This window comes from Arvicanthis niloticus, chromosome 1 (genome assembly GCF_011762505.2).
Source record: "Arvicanthis niloticus isolate mArvNil1 chromosome 1, mArvNil1.pat.X, whole genome shotgun sequence".
NCBI classification, from domain to species: Eukaryota; Metazoa; Chordata; class Mammalia; order Rodentia; family Muridae; genus Arvicanthis; species Arvicanthis niloticus.
Window position 1 is genome coordinate 62,418,277 of NC_047658.1, and position 15,147 is coordinate 62,433,423.

The window sequence follows — 15,147 nt, forward strand, 5'->3', positions numbered from 1 at the left end:
ATATTTTCAAGTCTAAAGTGCTTCGCTTAACTACCTGGGAACCACCTGCAGCAGAGGGGAACTCCTGCCCCTCTGTCCCTACTGCCTACGACAGAATCATTTTTATTTCCTTCCATGTGTAATCTACTAAAGCACTTGCTGATGGGAACCAAGTTTTGTTTTTAATGAGCCTCAGTGCTTGAAATGGTGGTTGGTAGGTAGCTGATTCCCACAGTTGAAATCTAGGTAAGTTACTGATAACTAGTACCTTGTTTTCAAGGTTTTACCAGGTGGAGCAATGACTATGGTAACTGAAGTCAGAGAGGGGTAAATCATGAACAATAGCGACCCGGTTAAGTCGAGAATTTTCGTTTCCCTGAAGAAAAGGCCTAAAACAGTTGGTCCTCCAGTGCACCAGAGGGCCAAGCAGAGAGACGCGAAACTGAAAATGTGTGCTGCGCTTTGGTCTTCCACAGGCCTTCTGGACGAAGATAGAACGCGACCTCACCCCCACAACCATCAGCAGCGTGGACTGGGGATCCCATAATGCTATGCGGCTACACTGGATTCGGTCTGGGAAGCTTGCTATCTCAAGCAAACGGACGCCAGAAGGTTCTCCAAGACCCCGGTTTCTTAGGGCGCTAAAGGCGGGAAGAGATAGGGAAGGGGCGATGGGCTGGGGGATAAGCTCTGAGTTGTGTGAAGTGTGATTCTATGAAGAGGCCTAGCTTTGTAGAAGAAAAAACCCGCAAGTAGGTGCTTTATTGACGGACCGGAAACTACATTTCCCAGCATCCTTATGGTGAGAGAACGTCATTGTCCGAAAGCCTGTGCGAGAATCAACACGCATTCCGCTTCCCCTTGCTGACCCGGAGCTCCGAGAATATGAGCCGCCGCTGGATTTGGCGGTTCCTGCGCTCTGACGGCAGCGGAATCCTCTGGACTTCAACTCCCCATAGGCGACTGTCACCCGCCCTGCGGAGAGGTGAGACTGAAAACTCGCTTAGGGAGAAGGTTCGGGCGGGTGTGCCTGCTCAGGCGTCCGCGAGAGTGACACACCCCCTACCGGGCCCCGCCCACCCGCGCGGCTCCGGGGATGGCGTGTCGCGAGTGGAACCCACCGGGTCTGGCAGGAGAGTTGCTTTCCTTCAAAACCCAGCCCCTGCGGACCTGCCCTTCTGCTCGGCTTCTGATATGGTGGGGGCGCGGGGCGGGGTTCTGTCTCATAACATTAATGAACTCTTAGGTAGTTTGCGAGTATCCTGATTTACAAATCACATAGTAGGGTTTTTGTTTAGTTTAGTTTTGTTTTATTTTTTTTTAAGTGCTCTGGAACCTATGTGTTTCCAAACACTTAGCCTCTTTGTTAGTCTGTGTAGATTATCCTTTCCAGGTGCCTCAGTTGGTCTGAACCTCTTTTAGGCAGTTTGTCTGGTTTCTGCTTCTTTGGGACAGCTGTTCTGGTCTAAGTCATCTTTCAGTTCAGCTTGTCTCACGCCCCTTAGCATTGTGGCTCCTCCCAGAATCTGTACAGCTTCCTTCCATCTCAGAAGGATTCTCATCTTGCATTGCTTATTCTAGCAGGAAGTTGTATACATTCCAGCTTAAGGAGCTTCCCTGAAGGGTGAAATGTTCCCACATTGAAGGGAACTGTAACACAACAAGTGCCTTTGTGAGTCCTAAAGATACAGTATGAAAAATACAGCCAAGGTAGCATAAGGCTTCTAGTCTGGGTCAGAAAGAAAACAATCACCCGTTAACTGTTGCAGCTGAAAACTGGGAAATAAATGATATGGGTACAGATGGGAACAGAAGGTAAGAACACAAACCTTCAAAGGTTTTGTAAGAAACTTCTGAGCACTGAAGAAAGCGGAGCAGATTCTGCTTCCCCATAGATAGGATAGAAGCAGTGACATATAAAGCAGTTAATATACATACACATCAGGATTTAGACCAACTCTTTTTTTTTTTTTTTTTTTTTTTTTTTTTCCAGAGCTGAGGACCGAACCCAGGGCCTTGCACTTGCTAGGCAAGCGCTATACCACTGAGCTAAATCCCCAACCCGGAAGACCAACACTTAAATTAGTTTTGGATGCTAAAAGAAGAAAATGAAATATCCATTAATGTCTGCCATGTACAGGACAGCATCAGACATTTCTGATGAAAGGAGTTGAGAAGAGTCAGTTAATTTGAGTGAAATACAGGACACCTAATGGGGAAGCTAGAATTGTATTTAAATACATGAGGAGAGCTCTCTGGAAGCCAAAGTTTGATACCACTGTAAATTATACAAGATAACACTGTTTTCTTCTTTTCAGGCTTCTTGACCACCACAACTAGGTCGGGTTATGATAGAAGACCAGTGGACATAACTCCTTTAGAACAAAGAAAATTAACTTTTGATACCCATGCATTGGTGCAGGACTTGGAAACTCACGGTGAGAAACATGAATACTTGAAAGAAGAAAATTAGCAGCACTCATAATAAATCCCCAAGTCAATGGCACTGTTACCAACAATTAAGAGGGATTATTAAAAAAGAATGCTTGCCATACACTGGGATGTTTTATAATCACTTAGAATCATTGTTAAAAAGAGATTTAAAAACAGCATAGGGAAAAAGTATATGCACAAAATGATTCCAGTGAAGTATAAAAAAACATTTTTAGGCTAACACTAAATTCTGGATGGAAATATAAATGTTGAAGAATTAAAAAATTAATAAAATATTTCCAGATATGGTAATATATTACAAGGGAACAACTGATAAGACAGTGCAGAGTGGTATTCAGAAATACCAAATCTGCTTACTAAAGTTCTAGATAAACCTAACTGTCTTAGGAATCAAAAGAAAGTTTAGTAATTAGTAATTATAGAAAAGTAGGCAAAGTTTTGTTGTAGATCAAATTATATTAGGAATTGCAGAGTACTTTTAAAATAAGATAGCACTGTCCATCTTGTCATTGTAACTGTTTTAAGTACAATAGTCAGACTACTAAAAGTTTGTTAGCTGTCTCTTCTGCTAGTGATATACATGTTTTAAAATGTAGATTTACTTGTATGCAGGATTTGACAAAACACAAGCACAGACAATTGTATCAGTACTATGTACGTTATCAAATGTCAGCCTGGATACTATCTACAAGGAGATGGTGACTAAAGCTCAACAGGTAATACATTCATTTATATCTCTCCTGGGGTAGTTTCATTACATAATATTTTCCAGTGAAGGAGGAAAGGACAAATTACAAAGGCTTTTCTCAGTCTGTCTAGAAGAACTGGAGTGTTCCTAACAAAAGTACTTGATACCTAGAATGGAATTCCGTCATATCCCTTGTGTGAGATAAATGTAGTATTTCATTCATGGTGGTAGACTGTAGTGAAGCAAAACTCTACAAAGTAAGAGAGCTAGCCTTTCTATATGATGCATATACTGTGTTGTTGAGTTGTGCCATGGTTAATTTTTACAGACTTTGTAAGCTAGAAGGGACTAACAAGACTACAAACGACTTTATAAATGGCCTGGCTGAAGTGTTTAAATCTGATGAGATATAACACTCTTTAAAAAAAAATTAAACATTATTTACTCGGGGTGAGGATACATGCCATGGCACAAGTGTGGAGGTCAGAGGACAGCTTGCAAGAGTTGGTTCTCTTCCACTATGTGAGTCACAGGGATTGAATTCAGGTTGTGAAGCTGAGGCAGCACACATGCTTACCCACTAAGCTATTTTGTTGACCTATGCATGGAATGAATGATTTTTAAGATTTCATATTTCGATGATAATGAACAAAAAAACAACCAAACACTGAACTGTTTAAAAATCTGTTTTCTTCTTAGACTTACTTTTATTTTTTTCAAGTATAGTCTTTTTCCTTTAGATGATTATTTCATAACCATAAAAATTAAGATTTCTTATGTAAAATTAGAATCTACTTCATGCAATTTAGTTATTTTAAGGGTTAGAGAAATTTAAAAGCTCTTAAAGATTTTTACTATAATTCTTAATTTGTTAGACATTAAAACACCTATGTCTTACATTTAACTTTCTTTTCAATTTTGCATTATTTTTAGCTTATTTTATTTCAGGATCATCACAAACTAGTAAATTAAAAAATGGGGAAAAAAAATGGCCAAGCATTTCATTAATACTCCCAAAGTTCTGCTATGTCTTATAGTGGGCTATTCAAAGGAGCTATTGACATTTTCAATAAAATAACTTACTATTAAATTTTAAGCCTGCTTTTTGTACAAGCATGAATTTAGAACTATGATTTAAGAACAATTCCTGCTGCCAGAACCACTTGGTCCTACATACTAAAAATAGTACTCATGTAGAAATGTTACTATTAAACTTTTGACTTTAAAAAAATACTGGTTTGCTATGTTAAAAACACACTGTTCATCTAAGAACAAGGTGAAGTTAGTTTTTAGAAGGAAGCAGCCATGTTTGAAAGTGGTATCTAATGAGTGGCAGACAAAGTGACGAATCAGAGAAAGATTTGACAGAATAGGATATGCCCAACTCTCACCAGAAGAGAGAAAAAAGCAGTTATTTAAGAGAGAGCAGCACAAAGAGAAAGGGAGAGAGGGGCAGTTTTACTGGGACAGTGGTAAAGACAACAAGCTAGACATGGGTGAAGACAGAACAAGCCAGAGAATGAGAAAAAGCCAGAAGATTAGAACAGATTGCCAAAGTTAGTATGAAGCTAAACAGAACAATTCAGTCAGAAATTGAGAGAAGCTGTATTGAATCAGTCAGCTTTGGAGAGGAATTTGAGCCAGAATAGCTGAGTTGAATCAGCCAGAGATCAGAAAGAACAAGGAAGGGGTGAGATTACTTAGCAGTAAGTCTCAGAGGCTGAAAACATTCTAGGCCTAAATAAGATTGTACAGAGGCTACAAGCTTCCAGGATTAGGCCTAGGTTAGCAGACAAAGGCATTAATCTTCAGATATGACAATTGTATCAGATGAACAAAAGTTACTTTTACATAAAGATTATGAATTGTAGACCCTTGGAAGACTAAATTATCATAGCTTTCAGAGATGTCTGAAATTGCTGTGCCCTCTGTTATAAAAAACTGAAGTCAGTTTTCAGTCTCTCTTACCTATATCAATCAACAGGGACTGTGACTTTAAAAACAGACTAGTAGTGGCTCTTTTTGCTTAGACCTTTTTCTTTATTAAGAAGCCCTGATATGTAAGCCTGTTCTCAAGATTACACTGTCTTCTTTTACTTTTTGGTTAAGAGAGAAATTATGAATCTAAGCTGACTGTGGAAACAGATCTCTTTGTAGGGTTGCTTTGAGTCACTTCTGCAGAAGTGTTCTGCTCAGTGTACTTGGTGCACACCGAGGCTGAGGCAAGAGGGTCAAGAATTAGGTTTAAAACATTAAACTTAATTTTTCCCATTTGTTCAGGGGATCATTACAGAAACAAAGTATTCCCTAAGTATTTTTTTAAAGTTATATAGAGCAAGAGCTTTTCTGCAAAAACAAGCTTATAGTCCTTTATAAAGTAAATGCTTATGATGTCAGGTAGGAGTTTCCTTTTCTTTCACATTTTCTCTGCAGTGCCAAATACAGGAAAGAGACCAGGACGTTTAAACAAAACTATGCCATGTTGATAAGGGACAATTATTCCAACTGTTTATCTTATTTAAAAAAAATCCTCTGACTCCTATTTGATTTCTTTGTATTTTCATATGGTAGAAAAGTCTCTCAAAATCAAAACACTGAAATATTAGTGACAAACAAAACCAAGAGGGTAAAGAGATGGCTTAGAGAAGAGCATTGGCTGCTCTTCCAGAGGTTCTGAGCTCACTCAGCAACCACATGATGGCTCTCAACCATCTATAATGGTTCTGATTCTCTCTTCTGGCATGCATGAAGACTAAGCATGCATAGATAGATAAATAAATAAATAAATAAATAATCATCAATCAATATCTATCTAAAAGAAAAAAGCCTATAACACTGTTTGCTGAGGACCTCACAGAGGCTAAGTAAGCATTTTTGTTGAGATACTCTTCATTAAAAGACCTAGACATTTCTCTTCACTGGAAGATCAGGTTTTCTTTCTTGAATTTCCTCATTTTTATTTTGTTATTTCAGATATGTGAGTTTCATGTGTATTTTTTTCTTAATCAGTAATTATACCTGTTAGCATGTTGACATTTTTTAAAAAATCTATCAAATAATTAAAAAACAAAGGGATGGCACTATTCCACATGTCACACGTGTATTTTTATTTCCTAGGAAATAACAGTCCAGCAGCTAATGGCTCATTTGGATTCCATCAGAAAAGACATGGTCATCCTAGAGAAAAGTGAATTTGCAAATCTGAGAGCAGAGAATGAGGTGATAGAATTTTTAACTTACTAGTAGTGATGATAAAAAAAGGAACTGATCTCACAAGTATGCTAGTAAATAACTTAGTAAAATCAAATATTACAAGTTTTTAAATTAAAAATTCACTGTTTAGAGCTAGGCATGGAGATGTACACCTTTAATTCCAGCACTTAGGAAACAGACAGGTGAGTACCTGTGTGCTGAGGTCAGCCCGATCTACATAGCACATTCCAGACCAACTAAAGCTGAAGTGGGTGGGATCCTGTCTCAAAAAACAAAAACAAAAGTCACTGTCTAAAAGATTAAATTAGATTACCTTATCTTCATCTCTAAACCTGTTTCTTGCATACTGAGTGCATACTGTAAGTTGTTTATGTAAATAATCATAGAAAAGGGGAAGGATCTGAGCTCCAATATTATATAAATTTTCTAGTATAGCTTATCATATTGTTTTTAAAACTAAAAGTACTATGATGTTTTCCATTGTATTTAGTGCTGTGTTGTCCTTTTAAATACTATTTTAAAGTTCTGTGTATGTGTGTGGCTATATGTATATGGGTGCAGGTGCCAAGAGAGCATCGGATCCTATGATGTTGGAGTAACAGGCAGTAGTGAGCAACCTAACTTGGGTGCTAGGAACTGCAACTCCAGCCCCTAGAAGAGCAGGAAGCACTCAACCACTGAGCCATCTCTTTGGAACCCCCCAAGATGTACTTTTGAAACAGCTTAAAGTTTAAGATTTATTTGGGGGATAGGGGCTTAGGAGGGGAAAGGAGAGGGGCTGTAGAAAGAGACATACCTATAGAGGTCAGAGATGTCAAATCCCCTGAACCTGGGGTCAGAGGCAGCTGGTGCAACTCAGGTCCTCTAGAATAGCAGTAAGCAGTCCTAACCACTGAGCCGTGTCTCCAGCCCTATCTTATTAAATATTTTTATATTTAAAAAAGTATATCATTGTAAAAGTAAAATCTAACACCAAAACTGTTTTGTACCTAAAATATATTTAATGAATACAGTGTTTTTTTTAAAATCACAATTCTGTATTTAAAAAAACCCATGGATACCCAAACTTTGCTAATCTAAGTTTTCAAGCTTTTAAAATAATTACAGGCACTTTTGATCCTAACTGTCACCTCTTTTGCACCTAGAAAATGAAAATTGAACTAGATCAAGTTAAGCAGCAGCTGACTGTAAGTGAAATTTATTCCACTAGTTTCAAAACCAATACCCATTACAAGATCATTTTTAAAAATACTAATTTCCTTTAAAGAATGAAACCAGTCGAATCAGAGCGGACAATAAGCTGGACATCAACCTGGAAAGGAGCAGAGTGACAGACATGGTAACATGCTTCTTAAATTTTATTCATTTCTTGTGTGCATACCCAGTACTTTGTTTTTAAAAGATGATTTTTACTTATGTATAGATGTAAGTATGGTGTGTATCCATATGTTATGTATCCACCTAAGAGGTGGCTATATCCTCAGAGGTGTCAGATCCCCTGGAGCTGTCATTGCATACAGTTGTGAGCTGTCCAGTGGGGGTGCAGGAAATCAGAAAAGGCAGCAAGTCCTCTTACCTGCTCAGCTATTTTTCCAGCCCCTCCAATAATGTTTTTAAATGAATGTTCTTGTTCTATTTATTCCCTTTTAAGTTATTTATAGCCATTTTTCATTGCTGCTGTTGTTACAATACATGTAGAAGTGAGAGACAACTTTACAGAGTCGGTTCTCTTCACCTGCTTGTGGGCTCTAGAGATCCAGCTCAGGCTTGTGCAGCAGGTGTCTTTCCCCACTGAGTCATCTAGCTGCCCATTTTTTGTTTTAATCTGCTTCATATCCTTTAGTTCACAGATCAAGAAAAGCAACTTATGGAAGCAACCAATGAATTTGCCAAAAAGGTAAGGTTAGTATGTACAAATTTCTCTTTCATATATCATGTGCTTTTGTATGTTTCAGTTTGTAAGTTTGGATTTTAAATACCTAGCCCTATAGAATCTGAGTTCTTCACTGCTGCAACAGTTTGCTAGCACTTTGGGGAAAGCTGCCCTGTGGAAATGGGGGTACTTGAGCTGCTACCTTGGAGTAGGAATTAAAGCCTTCTAGGGCTACAGAGATGACTCAACATACCACACTTACAAAGGACTGGAGTTTGGTTCCCAGCACACAAGGATCAGGCAGCTCACAACCACCTGTACCTCTGTTCCAGGAGTCACATGCCTGATGCCTCCAACACATATCCACACACAGACACACAATATAAAATAAAACAAATCTTTTAAAAGGGGGCTGGAGAGATGGCTCAGTGGTTAAGAGCACTGACTGCTCTTCCAGAGGTCCTGAGTTCAAATCCCAGCAACCACATGGTGGCTCACAACCATCTCTAATGGGATCTGATGCCTTCTTCCAGTGTGTCTGAAGACAGCTACAGAATATTTATATAAATAAAATAAATAAATCTTTTAAAAAATGATTAAAAAATGGATTAAGGATTGGGCAACAGTCCCAGCACATGGGAGACAGAGGTAGATCTTAATGTTATTGTGTACCATATACCATTAGACATTTACATGTGTCCGTTAATGTTTTTAGTTTTCAGGTCAGCCTCTATGCATACTATTATTTCTACTTTAGCAGTTTGGAAAATAATACACAAAAAGATTAAAAATCACACAACCAGTAGGTGGTAGAGTTGAGATAAGAACATAGATTGTAGGGACTGGAGACGGCTCAATGGTTAAGAGCACTGGCTTCTCTCCCAGAGGACCCAGGTTCAATTCCCAGCACCCACATGGCGCTGACAACTATCTGTAACTCCAGTTCCAGGGGATCTGTCACCCTTACACAGACATACATGCAAGCAAAACACCAATGCACATGAAATAAAAATAAATTTAAAAGATTCTAATCCAAGTGTGATGTATAATCCCAGCACTCAGGACTACATTGAGTTTGAAGCCAAGCCCACTACTATGCAATTTCCTTTCTCAAATGAAGAACCCAGACTGTAAACCCAGTACTTAGAAGTCCTGTTTACATTCTCTATAATCCTGTAATAAATCATTAATAAGTAAGCCCTAGCTTTCTGACTTAGACCCATCCTTTTCTTAAAAGTTCTCTTGCTCAGAATTTAGTAAGGGAATATCACCTGTGCTCTTTCAAGAATCCACTTTCTTTAACTTCTTAGCCAGAGAAAGAAGATAAACAAGGAAATGAGCAAATTGACTTCAGCTTATTTCTGAGCTTTGTTCCCTATGCATGCAAAGTTACCCCCAGGTATATGCCAGTTCCCTTATAGTGAGCTCCGTTCACATTAGAAATTTGGTTTGTATTTTTTGGCAGAATACATTTAAAAATTGTCTATGTTTAAAATGTTAATAATAGTCCCAAGATTTTACATACAAAAGTGTTAGTTCTGGGACTAAAACGTTTGCATCTTACATTATCATATATCATCGTTAGGTTTCAAATATCTTAGGAGACTTTTAGTAGACTCTGCCCAAGAAAATTATCTCCAGATATGAAATTGGAGGAATGTTTTTATCACTTGGCAGTATTCATTTACTATTAAGATTTTAAGTGCACCATTAGCACACAACTGAAGTTTCTAACATCAGTGTTTTTGTCCGTAATATATAGGGATAGAACCTTACTTCTCTGTTTATTCTGATTTGCTACAGGATACACAAACCAAAAGTATTATTTCAGAGACCAGTAATAAAATTGACACTGAAATCGCTTCTTTAAAAACACTGATGGAGTCGAGCAAGCTTGAGACAATTCGTTATCTTGCAGGTAAGTCTGTCAGAGAAATGAACTGCTACAGTGAACATTTGGATCTATTGGTTCCTCTCAGATAACCATGCCAGGACAGAGGAAAAGATGGAGCTAAAATACTCCTTTATTGCTTGGTACCATTTTCCATGAAGAAGGTTCCAGTTTCAAGATCAAAGTATCAAGCAGTTGTGTAATTTCACCGATATAAAAAGGTATCTGGCTATCAAGAAAATGAATAAACCCAAGAACAAAAATATGGTAAAATTAATTGGGTAAATTCCACAATGAAAAATCTGTTTATTGTAAAGGTTTGAATAGCATTAGAAAGATCACAAAAGTAGATGTGGGCTGTTAAAAAAACACAGCAAGAAGAGGAGTGGAGGGTAAGGAAACCTCTTACCTTGGACCAACTGAGCACACAGATACTGTGCCAAATTTAGAGTGACTCATACTGAGCTCCACAACTTCAATCTGACCTAAGATTTTATGGCTCATGTGACAGGAAGAATGTGTTAAATATTACTTGTCTTTTTACTTGCTTTTCATACAAGCAGTATGTTTTAATTTAAATTATCTATATAATTAAAGAGCAATGAAAATCCCCTCACCTTCTTGATTTAGTATTAGTAGTTTGTATCTTATATATTTTTTGTAAAAAAAAAATTTACCCATGTTAGTTAACTCCATGTGTTAAAATGTGACATTACCATAAGTGTTAACATGTATAACATCTTTTTATTACTGAAGATAGTATTTTGTTCTATTAAAATGTTATAGTTTCCCCAACAATGCTGCTTTCAGCTCTTCATCCTTAAGATCAATGCTACTCTGAATACACACACACACACACACATGCTTCATCTTTGTTGCTGTGCACATTTGAAATCAGGAGTCACACCAGGCATGGTGGCACATGCTCTTTAGTCCCAGCACTTGAGAGGCAGAAACAACAAAACAGAAAACTGGGGATCAAAAGATATACCTATTATAAATGTGTGTATTAACAAATTATCACATAAATAAAATTCCTGATCATAGTGGTTTTCTGGCCACTCACTGTGATGTAGCAAGTTAGAAGATGAATGAGTCTCAGTCCTGAACTGATGTATATTCCCTTATATTTTAAGGGCTCTATTTTTATTTCTTCTAACATTGGGTTCCTGTTTAAAATTCAGATTTAAAAAAACACTAAAGTTAGGCTTTGAAAACCCCTACATTAACAAAGTCTATGGAACCAAAGGCCTTGAGCTCAACTGTAATGCTAAGGGAAATTCCAAACAGCTATTTGGAATATTCATTCTCTTCCAGAATCAGTCCCAAAGCAACAAAGGAATTCAGATTCTACCTGGGATTTCCCAGTATTCTCCTGAATATTTACCTAAAGAGTACTGTCTTAGTCAGAGTTTTCTATTCCTGCACAAAACATCATGAGCAAGATGCAAGTTGGGGAAGAAAGGGTTTATTCAGCTTACACATTCACATTGCTGTTCATCATCAAAGGAAGTCAGGACTGGAACTCACACAGGGCAGGAACCAAGAGCTGATGCAGAGGCCATGGAGGAATACTACTTATTGGCTTGCTTCCCCTGCCTTGCTCAGCTTGCTTTCTTATAGAACCCAAGACTAACAGCCCAGGGATGGTGCCACCCACAGTGGGCCCTCCCACCTTTGATCAGTAATTGAGAAAATGCCTTACAGCTGGATCTCATGGAGGCATTTCCTCAAGGGAGGCTCCTTTCTCTGATACCTCCAGCTTGTGTCAAGTTGACACACAAAACCAGCTAGTACAAGTATCATAGTTAAAAACAAAATACTGCCTGGGATAATCCCAAAATATTGCTGGGTGCTTTTAATCCCAGCAGTTGGGAGGCAGAAACAGGCAGATCTCTGAGTTCAAGGCCAGTCTGGTCTACAGAATGAATTCGAGGACAGCCAGGGCTACACAGAGAAATCCTGTGATTGGTGAGTGGATAACACCACAAAATCCTTTTTACCCACCAAGTTGAAGATAGTAACACTTTCCAGAAAGCTTTCTTTTAGCAGTTCATAGATATGCACGACAAATCTAATAGAGTTAGTGGTAGTCACAAAAGCAATAAGTAAGTTAGCAATTGTTTTTTAAAAAGCAGTTTGCTGAGTCTGGAGAAAGGCTGAGTGGCTAAGAACACTGGTTGTTCCAAAGGACCAAGGTTTGATTCTCAGCACCCACAAGGCAACTCATAACCATCTGTAACTCCAAGATCCAATCCCCCTCCTCTGGCCTCCACAGAGCACCTGGCACACAGATGATGCACTGACATAAATGTAGGTGAAACTATACACATAAAAATAGACTTTTATCTTAAATCATCCCTCTTTTGTTTTGCTGAGCATTTGGAACCAGTAATGTTGAAGCATCTTCTTCCTCCTCTAAGTGTATTTTAGTCCTGTTGTTACTCGTCAGAAGTTTAAGAAGCCACAATTACACATTTTTAAATAAGTAGGAAGATAAAGCACAAATGGATCTATTTGTTCTAGAATGCCTGAAATATTGTTAATAAGATAGTAAGGTTCCCTTTCTTGAAGATTCCCGGCAAGGTAGGATTTGGCTCTCAATTTGCCCAAACCCTCTAGGCTTAGTCTCCCACATATCTGGAAGTATGGGCACATGCCATCTGTGCCCAAAAACCTCAATTGAGGAAAAACCTCAATTGATCTCCATAAGGTCGGGCTGTAGACAAGTCTGTGGGGAATTGTCTTGATGATTGATAAGAGAGGATTCGGCCCGAAGTGGGTGGTGCCACCTTTGGATAGGCTGAAAGCAGGCAAAGTAAAGCAGTCAGCAACATTGGTTTTGCTTCAGTTCCCGTCTCTGGGTTCCTGCCTTGAGTTTCCTGCCTTGTCTTCCTGTAGTGATTGACTGTGACTAAGAGTTGTTGAACCCTTTTCTCCCTTAGCTGTTTTGGTCATGATGTTTATCACAGCAATAGAACCCTTAAGACCTGATATTAGTAACTTTGAAGCACTGCTTATATTTTTGACATGACACCTATATTTTTAAATTATTTTCATTTTTACTCTCTAAAACATAGGACGCTACTGATATGACTGTTGCCTTTACAAATGCCTTTTATCCTTAGTTTCCTAGGAAATAAAGAACATGGGATATAAATTTGATTTTCTGTTTCTGTTCATTTATTGTCTGTAATAATTAAACTATAGCTTGTAACATAGTTTCTTTGTTTTCACAGCCTCGGTGTTCACTTGCTTGGCGATAGCATTGGGGTTTTATAGGTTCTGGAAGGAGAACTGACACTCCTGTTGCTGCTGCTGATTACTCCATAGAATGTACTTACTACAGACTCTTCAAAGAACTTGTGAACTAAATGAAGTGTTTTGGTATTTTATTTTTATGTTGTACGTTTTTATGTTAAAAAGCTGTCACTCAGAGCCTGGCTTGAGATAGAGGTGCACTTACCGTCTGATAAAGATAGCAAAAAAAAAAAAAAAAAAAAACAACAACAGAAAAAACAGTTTTGCATATGACCTTTGTAAGCAAAGTAGATTTGTTATCAGATTACATTCTTGAAAACAGTTCTGTAGTCTATTCACCTCTAGATTTTACTTTCTTAGTTATTACTGCAATTAGATTTTTATATAAAATAAAATACTGTAACAAAGTTGGTTGAGTTTTCAAAGTGACTTCCTATGTAAGTGGAGTTTTTTTGTAGTGAATAATTTTAAAATATTATAACATTGTAAGTGTGTTATACTTAATATGAAATCTATAGTTATTCTCATTACATGTATCTTTTTAATATAGTTATTCTGATTACATGTATCTTTTTAATTTCTCATATGTACAGTGTTTGAGGGGTGGATTTTGTGGGTTTTTTGTTTGCTGCTACCAAGGATTAAACTTCAAACTTCATGCATGTTGGCTGATTAGGTGTTCCACCAACCATCCTCTGTTCCCCAGCACTTAACCTCACCTCCTGAATTACTTCATATTAACTCATCTGTGTGAAACAGACTTTCCAAATAATGATTCATTTAAATTCAAACATCTCTTGGTGTTTGTGTGTGTGTGTGTGTGTGTGTGTGTGTGTGTGTGTATACATACATTCATATATAGTACCATCTCATAGAGAATTGGAGATTGAAACCTCCCAGACCAGAACCAGAAAAAGGAAATTCAAATTGTTTTCCTTTTGTTGTTATCAAGTCTTAATATTTTCCTCTTCCTTTTTTTTTTCTTTGCGTGTGTTACATGTGTATTCATATGGAGGCCAAACATTACTTTTAGGTGTCTCCCTTATTCATTCAGTATCTTACTTTTTTGAGACAAGATTTCTCCTCTCTTCCCTCTCCCCTTCCCCCCCCATTCCTGTCCCCCTTTTTCCCCTCCCCCTTCCCACTCCCCAAACTTGGGGCTTACCTTTTCAGCTAAACTGACAAACCTCAGGAATCCACCTGTTCCTAGCCCCCAGCACTGGGATTACAGACACAGGCCGGACAAGAGCGCTAGGGATGCAAACCCGGGTGCTTCAAGCTCTGTATACACTCTCCAGCCCCTCTAGATTTTAGTTCTCTATCCAGATTGATATAACCAAGAATGAACTTGGCCCTCCCGAGTGCTGGACATATAAAATAAGCATGCACTACCATGCCCAATTTTATGTGGCGCTGGATAGTAAACCTAGAGTTTCATGCATGCTAGGCAAACACTTTTTCCAACTGATCCACATCCCCATCCCACCCGTGCCATTTTTAACAGTTCTTAGACTGCTGACTAGCCTGATGTGATCTTAGCAATCAGATTTGTGGGGCCAACAAATCCTGCTCACACTAGCTAGGTTTAAATAGCCATCACATATCTTGCTGGCTCACCATAGGAAGAAAGAAATAGAATAAAAATGTTCAGGAACATTGGTCGACAAAGGACAAAGTCTCAATTCCAAGAATTAGAGGAAAGGAGAAAACAATGCATGTGCTATGGTCCTGCTGAGTCTGCCTCTTAACTATTTCCATAAAGCTCAGCACACAGCAAAGATGGAATTC

The 15,147-nt window shown here is 38.2% G+C and overlaps 1 protein-coding gene across 3 annotated transcripts; it reads left to right on the forward strand.

Moving 5' to 3' along the window:
• The first annotated feature begins 467 nt into the window (after positions 1 to 467).
• On the forward strand, positions 468 to 14,150 carry Ccdc90b (coiled-coil domain containing 90B). 3 transcript variants are annotated; one of them, XM_076937952.1, is made up of 10 exons: positions 468 to 591; positions 772 to 964; positions 2,298 to 2,417; positions 3,046 to 3,149; positions 6,239 to 6,340; positions 7,480 to 7,521; positions 7,602 to 7,673; positions 8,178 to 8,236; positions 10,011 to 10,125; positions 13,338 to 14,150. In XM_076937952.1, the coding sequence occupies exons 1-9, from the start codon at positions 526 to 528 to the stop codon at positions 10,075 to 10,077; spliced, it is 825 nt and encodes a 274-aa protein (XP_076794067.1). In that variant the 5' UTR covers positions 468 to 525; the 3' UTR covers positions 10,078 to 10,125; positions 13,338 to 14,150. The 3 variants fall into 3 exon arrangements, with proteins under 3 accessions (XP_076794067.1, XP_076794064.1, XP_076794074.1); XM_076937949.1 differs by having other exon boundaries at positions 471 to 591; positions 8,178 to 8,231; XM_076937959.1 differs by lacking the exons at positions 468 to 591; positions 772 to 964 and adding an exon at positions 1,059 to 1,176 and having other exon boundaries at positions 8,178 to 8,231.
• The last annotated feature ends 997 nt before the right edge of the window (positions 14,151 to 15,147 follow it).

What these genes read in the sequence shown, in the direction of transcription:
- Ccdc90b (XM_076937949.1), top strand. Translation starts at nt 526, where the DNA reads ATGCTATGCGGCTACACTGGATTCGGTCTGGGAAGCTTGCTATCTCAA. An exon ending in TGGTGACTAAAGCTCAACAG is followed by an intron (nt 3,150 to 6,238) that starts GTAATACATTCA and finishes TTTATTTCCTAG; the next exon opens with GAAATAACAGTCCAGCAGCT. An exon ending in ATCTGAGAGCAGAGAATGAG is followed by an intron (nt 6,341 to 7,479) that starts GTGATAGAATTT and finishes TTTTGCACCTAG; the next exon opens with AAAATGAAAATTGAACTAGA.